Source organism: Marmota marmota, unplaced genomic scaffold, assembly GCF_001458135.2.
Source record: "Marmota marmota marmota unplaced genomic scaffold, marMar, whole genome shotgun sequence".
Classification (NCBI taxonomy): Eukaryota; Metazoa; Chordata; class Mammalia; order Rodentia; family Sciuridae; genus Marmota; species Marmota marmota.
Genome location: NW_026000037.1, coordinates 46,334,688 through 46,349,257, shown reverse-complemented (window position 1 = coordinate 46,349,257; position 14,570 = coordinate 46,334,688). Strand labels below are relative to the sequence as shown.

Sequence of the window (14,570 nt, the reverse complement as noted above, 5' to 3'; positions counted from 1 at the left end):
TTTTTTTTTTCTTTTTTTTTTTTTTTTGCTTTTTTTATTGATAGAAAAATATATTTGATTCTTCTGAGCCAGAATTAAAAAAAATTAAAGAAACATTATGACAATTTTATTGAATTCTAAGATATGGTTGATTTCTAGTCTTCATAAGAGCTGATAAAATAACAGAGTGGTCTGGGTTATGCTGAAGTTTTCATGGAATGTTAAAATTTAATGAATATTTAATGATTTCTTTAAATTATTTTATTCTGTTTTATCTGTCCACAAACCTAATGATATAGGGAAATTTGAAACAACTGATTTTTTAAAAGTTTAATAACATTAAAACTTCAAGTATTTATCAAGACTTATATTCTGTGTGTGTGTGTGTGTGAGAGAGAGAGAGATTGAGAGAGAGAGAGAGAGAGAGAGAGAGAGATTGAACTCACAGACTTCTATCACTGAGCTATACCCCCAGTCCTTCTTCATTTTTTATTTTGAGACAGAATCTGGCCAAGTTGCCAAGGTTTTCCTTGAACTTGTGATCCTCCAGCCTTAGCCTCTTGAGTAGCTGGGATTATATGTGTGTACCACTATTCCAGAAAGATTTATATATTTTTGTACTCTGGTAACATAGAAAGCACAAATTGGAATAATAGTTTGTATCAGTAGGGGTATAGATCATTAAGCATTTTTAATGGGCAAACTGACTACCAACATAAAAATACAGACACTGAGCTGGGGCTATAGCTCACTGGTAGAACACTTGCCTAGCATGTCTGAGGAACTGGGTTCAATTCTAAGCACCACATATAAATAAATAAAATAAAGGTCCATTGAAAACACATACACATACATGCACGCACACATACTATTGCCCAGCAGTTGTATGTACTTAGAAGCATCTACTTGACAGAAACTCTCAGATATGCAGAAAAAATCTTTACCATTGTATGTCAAAGGGAAAACTTGGAGAAAAACCTAAAATATCTACTTATAATGTTTATATATAAAATTTCAAAATAATGGATAGTACTCAGCCATTAAAAAGGAGGAAGCACATCTTTATATACTCACATAGAAACACACAGTTTTACAATCCTGTTAAGGGAAGAAAACTTAAGTCACAGAAGAGTGTGTAATGCATGCTCATTTACGTTAAAGCAAAGCAAAACCAAATGTGTGTGCATATTTACACACACATGCACATGCATACATACACTTGTATTCACAGTTTGTATTTTATTCAAGACTTCTCTTATACATTGTGTGTGTGTGTGTGTGTGTGTGTGTGCTTCTAGAAGTGGAAGGCATGGTCATGGTAGGGGAAGGTATAAGAATGAAGCAAATTTTTACCATTTACTTCAGTTGCTTCTAGGCTTTTAAGTTAAAAACAAACAAAAAACCAAACAAGAGTATCTTACTTTCATCATAAAATACTAAAAGGGTAAGAACAACCTTAATGGTAGCAGTCTGGATCTTTGGTTCCATGTGTGTGGAACGAAGACCACCAGGCATGACTTATGTGACTATAACAGGCCCCCCAAAATAAGGGACATTTGAAAAACTGGGGACTCCAAGTTTTAGAAGAAATTCTTATCCTCCTGGTATTTAGAAGAGAAACAGGAGGGAATATTGGATAAAATTTTATCACATGTACAGTTTTTAGCCATAATAAATCATAAAATCTCAGATCTTCAATAAAATAGTGTCACAGTAATCCTTTATATATGATTGCTGATCTAATAGCTCTTGTGTTGTAATATACAATACAAAACAACTTCCTATTGTATTTCCTTTATAAACTCAGTACATTTATTTCTACTGAGGCATAAAGTGTTCCCATTTAAGTTCATGTCTTATCTCATGACATGCTGATGATTTTTTGTGTTGCAAATTACTTGCTCCAGATGGAGGAAAAAAGAAAGATAAATTGACTTAAGTCTAGTCTCTCATTTATCTTTTATCTTTACTACTTGTGTTTGTGTTTTTAAGCTCACCCTGGTGGCAGAAACTTGTGTACATTTCAGAAACAAAATTTAAATACACAAACAAAATGCAAAACCTACTGCTGTATCCTTAAATTTAGCAGTATACATTAACTACTAATGTCAACGTAAACTGCATGGTAATGATTTAAATGAACAGCATGTTAAAATCATGACATTTCAATACATGTCACACAATAAATGACTGTCACACTCTAAAGGTTAAATCATGGGGCTGGGGATGTGGCTCAAGCGGTAGCGCTCTCGCCTGGCATGCGTGCGGCCCAGGGTTCGATCCTCAGCACCACATACAAACAAAGATGTTGTGTCTGCCGATAACTAAAAAATAAATATTAAAAAAAATTCTCTCTCTCTCTCTCTCTCTCTCCCCCCCTCTCTCTTTAAAAAAAAAAAAATAAAAATAAGAAAATAAAAAATAAAAACACAAAATTAGGGAAATGAATATGATAGATGAATAAGTCACAATAAAGATAAATACCACACAACAACACAAAATCCAGAAAAAAAGTCCCTCTCCCCCTTAAAAAAAAAAAAAAAAAATAAAGGTTAAATCATTAGTTTAAAATATCTATTTTACTACAATTGTCTTTCTCTCCATATTTATTGTTAAACATGAAAACTCATGTTTTCTTGCCTTTTCATCCAGGATGTTCTATTAATCTCTAATGCCTTCTAGGCCAAGCAGAAAACTCCCCCACTTTCATTATCCTTTCTGCTAACTTGTTGCTTACTATTAGAGACTCCAATCTTTTTTGGCCTCTTGAATTTCTTGCCTATGAACACCAATGCCTCATCATTTAACATTCATCAATTTCTTGAGCACTTTTTTCTTCTAGGGACCATGTCAGTGTTAAAAACAATGGGTTGGACCTGCTGCTGGTGGGAACACACCAGTGCCTTCCAGCCAGCTCTGCAATGTGGGATGCTCCTGGTCTAATCTCTGGAAGAGGAGGGGTGATTCTGAGGCTGATTTCCCTCCCTTGCACTTCACAGAAAAGTTCTGAAATTGGCAACCTCCCAGATGCTAGTATTTTTTTTTTCTTGGAACAGAAAAACTGTGAAATTGTGACTTGTAGCAAATTTCACTTCACAGGATGTGGCTGGAGGACTTAAGTACTACCAATGATCATTTTGAAAAAAAGGACTCCAATCTTTGGCGTCAACATATAGCTTCTTTCTGATGGTTAGCATACACTGTTATAGCTATTTTTATGACTAAATTGGTGGGGTTTTTTCTTCTTGAGAGTGCTAAATCCAGCTCTTTTCTTTTTTTTTTTTTCATGAAAGACATTTCACTTAGTATTTTCTACCATGGAGGATTTTATATGCATGCATCTGCATTCCTGCTTCCCTCAGTCCTTTACCTGTTATTCTAGTATACATTTTCAAGGATTATGATGTTTATTTTCTATTTCATTATGTATTTTCTTAAAAGATGCCTCGAACTTTGAAAGAATATGATATGATACAAATATATAACATGTTAAGAGATATGAAGAAGTGAACAATGAAAAATGACACAGCAATAAAACAGAAACAGACTGGAGCACAAGAGGACATTCCCTCTGAACTCCTGTTCCAGCAGAATACATGAATCTATTAGACATGAGAGGCTAAGGAAAAGACAAAGCTGAGACACAAAACAATCAACTTTTCTCCTCATGAAAGAAAATAAGATGTACATTTATGTTTTAGAAAGCAAATATGTGACACAGGTAAGCTAGAAAATGCAGAATAAGGAAGAGAGAGAAGGCACAAGGCAAGATAATGATCCAGCACAAATGCATCAAAACAATTTTATTACTTCTAGGAAAGTAATACAAGACCCGAGAAAGTAAAAATGTCTGGTAGAGCTGGCAGGTCTTCTTCACGTTTTAGGAACTATTTAAAAACTTTGGATTTTTATTTTCAAACAGCCTAACTTCTCTAGCACAAGTTAAAAACCAATCACTATCCACAAAAACAAAAACAAAAACAAAACAACAACAACAACAACAAAAAAAAAAAAAACAAGCAAGCTAGACTCTCCTGAAGTGAATTATAAAGAAATGGAAATCTTCTCTGCCTAAGGCATTCTAAGTTCTTCCTCACAAATTGCTGCTGCAGTAAGCTAGCTTTTTAAAAACAAAATTCAGCAGCTGGGCTCAGTTTTCACCATTCAACAGAATATAACATCTCGAAGACACCTGAGTAGGCAGTGATCTCTCCGGGGCAGGAGGCACCAAACCAGCACCTTGCTAACAATTTGCCTTCTTGCTGTAAGGCTTTTAAAGGCTTAAGCTTTTCAAATCAAATTTGTAAAACCTTAAAAATGGGAGAAGAAAAGGCAGTGAAACTGTCTGCAAGCAAATGTCCAAAATATAAAGAAAAATGAGAACAATAACAGATCTTCAATCCTAATTCCTTTTGTGTAGTCCTTTCTTACATAGGAAACCAAGAAAATGAATAAAGACATGGCTTTTGTCAAAAGCTAGCCAAATCAAAGTAAACTGAAGACCTTTTAAATATTTAATTATTTTTCCCATTTATACCACCCCTGCTCATTCTGAGTAGGACTGCCTCATTTTATACAAAGATGATTTTCATAGAACATTTTCTATCTCTGCATGCACAAAACAATAAGCTTTACAGTAGGAAGTAGCAGTAAAACTGTGATTTTATCCCAATCACTAACTTGTCAAGTGCATTTATATCTACTAGAAAAAGAAACGAGAAAGAAATCAGATTTACTCTTTTATTCATAAAATCAATTTTCACTTTTTCTACCCTTGTAACTATAGTATTGTCATGGTTACAATTTAGATGCCATTAAGTATCTATGGCTGAAAAGCAGACAAATGTAAGAAAACACATAACTAACAATTCAGTTAAAATATCAGGAAAGACCAGTTGTGATTGCTCTGTTTGGAAGATAATACTCTCTCCCTTGCCCTCAAAAGAAAGAAAATGTATTTCCTAAGTGTGGAGATTGTGTCCTGAGAACAATAACAACATATGCAATTACCAGGGGCCAACTGCAGACACAACTACGTCAAGACAGGTGTATAGCACTTAATTGCTACCTATTTAATTTAAAATATATTTAAAGCTTGTATAATAAATATATTTTCTATATATTTAATAGATTAGTAAGCAGACTGTAGACTACTACAGTAATGAAAAGTTAAAAAAAACAAAAAAAGGTTATTTGTAATTTAAAGAATATACTATGCACATAATAGTGTAATTGCTACTTTACTATGACAAAAATCCTGAAGATATTGGTCAAATGACTGCAGCTTAGTCAACAAGTGGGTAGAAAGGATGTCAACGCCCCAGATATTTCAGCCCCTATCACATGTCTTCATAATCAAAGCTCATTTTCTCTGTACTGTAAACCAACACATAATTATACACAGTGCCTGCCTAGCTTTTGGTAGTTAAAAACCTATAACTGACCTCTCCAGCTCAGCCTAGCTAGTGCACAGATTGCTGTGGGTAGAAGGAGTGCTTCATGGAGAAGCCAGATGCTTCTCCAGATCCACTTTAGGTAGCCTTTCTGGCTGGCACTGTATCTCCTTCCTAGTTCTGGCTAATGTTGGACAACTACCCCTGTCCCACCCCCACCCCCAACTCTGCTGCTATTCCAGGAATGACAAAACCACTTGTCCTTTTGCCTAAGCTGTGGGGATGGTGGTAGTTCCTGGGCATCTTTAATTTCTTGGCTGCTTATCACCCTGTAAATCTCTCAGAACTTCCAGCCCACACTGTCCAGTTATAAGTCCTCTGGATCAAATTCCCATGTTGAACTACTTAGCATGGGTTCTGTTTTTCCAACTAAACCCTGTGTGATAGACATAGCTGTTCTTCCTGAGCTACAAAGGACTCCTATAAATCAAACACTAACCCTCCAACAGAAAAGAAAAGGGCAATCTGTAGGATACTTTTACATATTCTAGTTAATTAACGATTGATGACACTAATGAGGGACTACCAGAGTATCAATCTCATATACCTGGAAGGGGGGGAAAATTAATACAATCTTTCAGGAGAGCAATGATTACATATAGCAATATTGCCATGACTTAAATAATTTTCTTCCTAAAAAATCTAGCCTGAGGTAAATCAAAGTAGTTTTATATCTAGGGATATTTGCCAGTTATCTATAACAGTGAAAAAATCAGAAACAACCCAACAGTCCAGTAATAGGGATAGGCATAAATATGGTACATATTTAAAATTTTCCTCTATGATATTTTCCCACTTATTTTGTAAGTGTATATGATTGTTTAAGGCTCTCAAGATGTATTTCTGGGATAAATTGTGCAGAATTAAAGATGAACTTATATAAAAATTTTATATTAAAAGGTAGACATTTAGGATATAATGTCATATGAAAAAAAGCAGCAAAGTACTGCATACACAGTATATTCAGTATATTCTCAATTCTTCTTAAAAGGAAAAAACAAAACCCAAAATGTGTAACATGTTTATATGCACAGAAAGACTAATAATAAGGCTGATTTTTAAGTAATTCTTTTTATACTTTTCTGTATTTTCTAAATATCTTTTGATGAATCAATCTCTCTCTATTACATTTAAAATTAGGAGGAAAATTATTTTTAAAAAATAAAAAAAGTTGAAGTGAAGGCAGCTGATAAGATTAAGATACAAGCTTGGTGACCTCCTCTACCACTGCTCGAAGAACTGAAACTAAAAATTAACCACAGGAAAAAAGGCGTGCCAACCATCAGGAAAATATAAATCAAAACCACAACGAGACACTACTTCACACTCATTAGAATGGCTGTAATGAAAAAGATAACAACAAATGTTGGAGAGGATGTGGAGAGAAATCACAACTCTTATGTTACTGGTGGAAATGTAAAATGATGTAGCTCTGGAAAACCAATCAGGTAGCTGCTTAAAAAAAGGAACACAGAGTTGCCATCTGATCATCAATTTGACTATTAGATATATACTTAGGAGAAATGGAAACATGTTCATAGCAGCATTTCTTGTAATAGTCCAAAGAGAAACAATCTGGATGTTTGTCAATTGATAGATAAAGAAAATGTATTATACCTGTCCAACATAATACTATTTAGCCATAAAAAGGAACAACATGCTGATACATGCTATAATAGGAGGGAACACTGAAAACATCATGCTAAATGAATGGAGCCACTCATGTGGTATGATTCCATTTACCAGAAATATCTCAAATTGGTATGTGATTTCTTTTAAGAGTAATGAAAATGTTCTAAAATTCATTGTGATACTTGATGCACATTTCTGTAAATATATTAAAAACACAGAAGTATTCAGTTTAAATGGGTAACAGTATGGCATGAGAATTATACCTCAATAAAGTTATTATAATAAAAAGAAAAATAGAAAAAGATATAAGGGAAACAAACTAAATTTGCATCACGTGTGTCAAATTATCAATAAAAAGATCTCAAATACTATGGTAAATGTCATGTTAGGCTATAAAAGTTTTAAGTGCATTGTAAGTCAAGTTAAAAACCAAAAAAACTTCTTGGGAATTTAAAAAAAGCTTACAACTGTGTGTATATACTTCTTCCAAAATATATATTTTGCTACTAAATTAAATTATTTATCTCAAGTATTTCTTTAATACATGCTGAGGATTGGGTGTCTTTTCGGCATTGAGGCAGAAAGAAAAAAAGGGACACTTTCTAAGAGATTAGAATTTAGTTGTGAACCTAATATAACACAAATATTCCTGACAGGGTGAAACAGACTTTGTTATGCATTCATGTATGCATGTATTCATTCACTTGAGTGAACTGCCCAAGGCCTACTATGCACAAAGCCCTTGGAACATTTTGTTGAACAGGGAAGACATGGTTCCTGCCTTCAGCAATGATCTTACATACTATGACAAAGTATGAAAAAACTGTGCATCTCACCTAACTTCCTCTGTCAGGCTCTGTAGGATTTCAGACCATTCTCTTAATACCTCCAAAGAAGAAAAAGAGGCAGCTTTTTCCCTACATACACCCTGAATTTCAGCCTTGCTCTCTAATTCAGCTGTCCCTTACCTACAGCACTCTGACCTATGTCTGAACCACATAATAAAGTATCAATTCACAAGAAACCATCAGTTTAATAGAAGTAATTTTCTTCTCATTTGGTTAAGGGCTTTCTTTAGTAATCACATTTATAAATGTTTGCAGAACGCTCTAAATTGCTCTCCTTTCATTAGCTCAAATCCACACATCCAGACCATCCTGTAAAATTGACTCTCGATTCTGATTCTTCCAGTTGTTTCAAAGGTACCACTAACTTGCATAGACTGCTACTACTGTCTATGCGACTCCAAACTAAACAACCTCTATATCCTGAGGAATCACCTCCTCCACATGGTCTCACATACCAAATTCTGTAATAAGCTTTCACTTGTTCTTTCTAATCACAGTTTTTCCTCCCTCCAGTTCATAGTTCTGCTTCTCACAAGGAATGCTTAAATTATGTGAATTTTGCTTAAAAGAGTTTCAGGGTCTCCTTATGATCACTGAATCAAGGTCCTTGGAATTTAAAATTTCTACAATCTGACCCAATCACACTTTGCACCTCTAACCATCTCCCAAACCAATTTTAAAAGTTCCCACATGACACTTCTATTTCTATTGTCTACTGACGAGTGACAATGCCTTCTCCACAGTGTGGCCATCTGTGAAGACCAGGGGCACTCCAGGCCCATCGTCTTTGCAGAGCTATTTCAGAAGTGGTCTATTTCTACCAATGTTCCCCACACAATACTTATTTGGCAGTTAATCATGGATTATTTCATGGTCTGTGTTATGCTAAACTGTTATAAGTCTCAGGTAGCTTTTCACATGTCTCTACTGTATCAACAATTTGAATAAACAGTATATTGGGACTAACTTCTTTGTGAAACAGCAGAGTATCTTGTATGTACTACAAACAAAAAAATGCAGATAAACTGAGATGCTAGGCATTTGGTGATCTAAGTTTCCCACAATGCAATTGTTTGGAAACTGCCAAACTGTTTAGATATCAAGGTCTACTCTTTAAGGAGGAGAGGAAGACACAAGCCATCACTATCTGACATAGTAACCAGCATGATGAGAGTGCTCAATAAACATTTATTCAATAAAAATTAATAAGACATCAAATATTCAAGATATAGAGAGATAATTTACCTTTTGCATGTGGTGAATTTAAGATTAAAAAAATAATAAAAGAGGTTAAAACCTGCCAGACTATATTTAGACCAAATTAGAAGTTACCAAATATTTTATATGGGGTTACACAAAGAAAATGAACATTTCAAACATCTTTTCTCTGAGTATGAGAAATACTATGAAACAAAAGACCTGATTTGTATAAACGATTTGCCATCTTTCTCAGATTATACAATATCCTATTCTCAAAGTCATCCTCTGTTTCCTTATGATTGAAAATAAAATTTTTAGATGTAGGGTTGATATTAAAAATGGTGCTATATAAGCCTTTAATTTTATAATTGACATATACATATGTATTCAATTATGTTAAATTTTATGTTACAAATATTAAGAATTACTACTTCAAATCAAAGTAGCTCAACACTATTATTATCAACGAATTTGCTTGGCTTACTTTACCAGTAGATAGTAAATTAAAGAGCAGGCTAAGTAATTGCTTTTGTGTGTATATGTAAAACATAAAAATACTTTTATATAACAAAAAAATCATACCTGTTGATCTCCAAGGAAATGACTTCTCAGTTGAGCTACAGAAAAAGAAGGAAAAGATGGAATCTTTATTTTCCTTGTTATAAATTTAACCGTGGACTTGTTTAGCATATAAACATGTTAATTTTCACATTCAATTATATAAAAGTATAAAAACCTCAAATAAAAATTTTAAAATCACTCCTCTTAAGTAAATTAATTTTTACAAAGTACTTACCCTTCCATATCAATTTGGGACAAACTATTTTTACTTCGAAATTAAGTCCCCATTATTTTTCTTGAATAAGACAAAATGTCACAACTACATGTGATATTCATGGTACTGAAATGATGTACTGTACTATTTTTGTGATAACGTGAAAATTTTAGATACAACATACTTAAAGAACCCCAAATGGCTATTTAAGAAGTTCATTTATTTTATTTATTTCCAAAGGAAACCATTAGACACTACAATTAACATAAAAGTTAATGGGGTCAGTTTTGAAGCAAACGTTGCCTTATAAAATTAAAGAATTTCACAGAACTTTACATTAAAAAATAAGATCTTACAAGTCAGGATAAAACTTTAGTTATGTATATTCCTTTGCTTATAGCATATGTATTTGAAATTTGGACCTAAAAGCATTTTGGTGTGCCTATTTCTCCCAGCCCTGACCCAATCATTATGGCATGAGAGGAACAGTGGATTAGAACACAGCAACCACAGGCTGGATTATTAAGGATTTGTTAAGTAGATTAAGTACTTCAAATACATTATCTCCACTTCATATATGTTATCGGCTTTAAATTATTCACAACCACCTTATGAATAGGTCCATCATTGTATTTATTTTACAAATAAAATACATGCTGGCATCTAGAAATGCTAGGATCAAACCCAGAATGGTGTGATTTCCAGTCAGTGTACAGCAAAACAGGTATGATCCCATTTTTTGCATTATACATATATAGTTATACAATATGCTTAGAAAGAGGTCTGTAAAAATTAAAAAAAAAAAAAAAAACAACAATCAATATGAGGGGTAAGAACAGGAGAATATTTTTCTTTTTAAACATTTGTTTAATTTTTTCCCCCTGAAACCAGAACAAACAAACTAATATATATTTAAGTATTTTTGGAGTTCTTATTAAATTTACAAAATAGATGTGTTCCTCTGGACTTAAAGATGTACCATATAAAACAAAGGACTTGGATTAGATGAAGGGAAAAGTTCTTTCTGTGCTATATTTCTATTAACCCCTTGATATTTTCCCCAAGTCATTTAAAGGGTTAATGGAACTCTTGCTAGTTGAAAACCCTAGATTAAGTCACAACTGCCTGTACTTCAATTTTGTGTGTGATTTGCCTTTTCTTCATCACAGGTATAGAGCAGCTCACATTCTAGGACCTTGAGCTAGCTGCAGGCAGGGGGACATGTTCCCAATGAATGGAGTCAATCAGTTAATGCTAATCTTCTCCAGAGCTCCACTGATGTTCCTTTATCAGATGTAATCTTAACTGATTTCAAAAGGGACTGATGGGTGAAGAAAAGAAAAATTTGGTCAAATATCAGTAATGGTATATTTGTCTTGCTCCTGAGAGTAGGTCACCACTGTCTTTGGCTTCAAAAGTAGTTCCCTACATTTAATTTCAATTCTCTTGAATTTGTTTTTATTACTTAACTCTATTATCTAAATTAGTTTTCTAAGCACTAAGACTGCTATTCAACTGTGTTCCTTTCAAAACAATTATGCTTTATGTCAACATTAAAATACATGGTACATCAAATGCCACCCAGAAATGTCATTAATATGCTTCAAGTTTCTAGGGACTATCATGAAAGTTTATTAATTATTGAATTTGAAACTTACAGAATTTAATGAACTACCTTTACAAGATTTTTTGTCTTTGAAACTGTAAGTCAAAGAATATAATTCTGGCTAATTGCTCAAATTGGGCAGGGGCTGTGGCTATTTTGCTCACCTCTCTATATTAAGTTCTAGTATACTACCTAGCACACATGAATAGCTTAATGTATATATTGTTACAATACAAATTGAAAAGGCTTTTGATCACCACAATATAAGTTAATCCTAAGTGAAGAAAATGGGAAGGTTTGGTTACAGTTAATTTTCCCTACACTTTTTTTGTTTTTGGTTCTGGGGATTGAGCTCAGGGGCACTCAACCACTGAGCCACATCCTCAGCCCTATTTTGTATTTTATTTAGAGACAGGATCTCACTGAGTTGCTTAGCACCTTGCCATTGCTGAGGCTGACTTTGAGCTCACATTTCTTCTGTCTTAGCTTCCTGAGCCACTGGGATTACAGGCATGCTCCACTACGCCCGGTTTTCCCTATACTTTTTAAGGTAAAAGATACAAATCATTAGGAAAAGAAACTAATAATGAGGATGAAATATAAGCAGAAAGTTCCATGGTATATTCTGAAGAGCATATAATTCTGCCCAATTACCTTCACATGAAATTCTACAATGCTGTGTAATAACTGCTCATTATATGTTATTCAGAACAGTCTATTTCCCATTTGAACTACTTACTTTAAATGATTCTCAAATTGTTCTCTACTTTGGGATTCAGGGATTGAAGAATAAATACATGGAATTTTAAAATGTTCTTTCAAGTCACTGAATGCAACCCACTTTTTTTTTTTTTTAAAGAACAATTAGAGGTAGATCCATGTCAGAAACAGCAGAGACAGCTTTGAGTTAGGAATGTAGGCTTATTTCCTGTTAGTTTTTTTTTTTTTTTCTTTTCTTTTCTTTCTCTTTAAATATCTATTCCTAGAAATACTTCCCCAACTTATACTGGATGTCTACAATGTATCTTCAGGCACTGTGCCCACAAGTGACTCCACCCTGGTTCTGTTTTACTTCTGAAGATGCCAAACAGCTTTTGCTCTAGGAGCTTCCATTGAAATACAGAACACATTTAAAAATACAAGCATTGATCAACTGGGATAACTTTGTTTCTATGGGAAGATATATTCATAATTTCTAATAATTATTGACAACCCTTTAGAATGAAATCTATTCATAAGTTTGGGACTGTCTGGTCAGACAATGAACAACAAAAATTAGCAAATTAACAAATCAAAGCAATTTATTTTAATCTAAAATATTAGTTTAGTTTTAAGGAAGGCATTATGCATTTGTCATAATGTAGTAAGTAGTATAAAATTCCACATACTTCATTCACAGATATAAATGGCCATTTACAGAGGTACAGTGTGTTTGAAAACCCTCCTTATTCTGATAGTTTGTACTATTATGAGTCAGGAAACGTGCCTATGCATACTCCCCTGTAGCCAGAGAGCAAGGGTCCAGAGAGGCCATGTGAGAAGAACATAGTGGTATGTTGAAAATTTGCAGTGGACACAGCTCCTGGACATCCAGATTCAGAATCTCGCTCTTGGGCCTTACTAGAAATTCTATGAGTTGACACCCAATACCTGCTTAAACAGGGCAGAGAGAATTCTATTGTTTGCAACTTAAAATCCTCACTGGCATTATTATTATCACAAAACTAGGAAACACAAACAGGTCCTCTGAATGAGCCCAAGCCTCACTCCTCAACTGTAGACCATATTTCCAACTGCATATTGGATATATAACATACATCTTATTCGACACATTAAGATTCTTTCCCCCAATGTGATTCCTCTTTAGTTATTACCCCCTGGTCATTTAAATGAGGAGCAAGAATCATTTTACTATTGGTTTTCTCTAACAGTGTGTAAGCTCTGCAAGGGCATCAAAGTCTACAATGTTCACAGATATGTCACCAGAAGCAAAGGCAGTGTCTGGCACATGGCTACTAGTCAAAACACACATGCTTTGAATTCATCTCTATAAGCACTGACATGGGCTGGGCCTTCACCCTCTCAGGGAGTTTTGGCTGGATCATTCTTTCACTCTTTTTCCCTCACTCATCTTCCTGGCTTTAATTTCTCTTCCTTTCAGGGTCTCTTCCTGATACTGCTGCAGTGATTTTTCAAAAACTCAAATCTACTGTCATTATCTTGTTGCTAACACACAACATCTTAGAGGTTAAAATGCAAACATCTTAGTATGGCAAAGATTCAAACATCTTAGATGGCACAGAAGGTCTTCCACCAACTGGCTCCTAGTTTACCCTTTCCCACACAAACCTGCATTCTAGCCGATTCCAAGTACTTGTGGTTGCTTCACACACCAAGCTGCTTCACACTTCCAATGCTATTTTTGGGGTAGAACACGCAGGAACATAGTCTGGAAATTCTTTCAGAATTTCTGGAATTCCAGAATGGCTTATGCAGGTGCCAAGTAACAATATACCTGTATTATATACCTACTGAAGTGAATAGTCTAATACAATTTACCTTTATTTTGTCACTTCCTATTATAACAGGAATATCCTTGGAAAATGCTGTACTTAATTAAATCATCCAGTGCAATTTCTCCTTGCCCTAACCCTCAACAAGAATGTCATCAGCTCATTTTATATTAATAATTAATTGGCATGGTGAGAAGTGGGGACTGGCAGACTGAGGTGGAATAGAGGGCTCCCTAATACCTACAAACCTTCTTCTGATGTTCCAAGAACTCATATTACCACCAATAGGTAAATATCATAACTATTTTTGTTTTTTCTATATTTGGAAAATAAGGAGCTCATCTGTTGCTTTTAGTTAGACAAGGATTGACTAAGAAATCCTTTACATTGTAGACTGACTATCAGAACAACTACAATAGGTAGACAAAATTAAAAAAATATATATATCATGATTATTCTTCCCAAGACAGGTGTGGATAGCTCCTTATTGTTCCATTAGACTAATTAGGAAATTCTAAAACACAAAGGTCAGTAGAAAAAACAGGCAATGAAAGTAAACTGCTT

General features: G+C 34.1%; 1 protein-coding gene across 12 annotated transcripts in view; it reads right to left on the bottom strand.

Moving 5' to 3' along the window:
• Pkp4 (plakophilin 4) overlaps positions 1-14,570 on the bottom strand; it is a 244,665-nt gene that overhangs the window by 68,369 nt on the left and 161,726 nt on the right. For all 12 annotated transcript variants that reach the window (XM_015479203.2, XM_015479208.2, XM_015479207.2 and 9 more), the window contains exon 4: positions 9,695-9,729. In XM_015479203.2, coding sequence (XP_015334689.1) covers positions 9,695-9,729 — 35 coding nt within the window. The remainder of the gene's footprint in view (positions 1-9,694; positions 9,730-14,570) is intronic.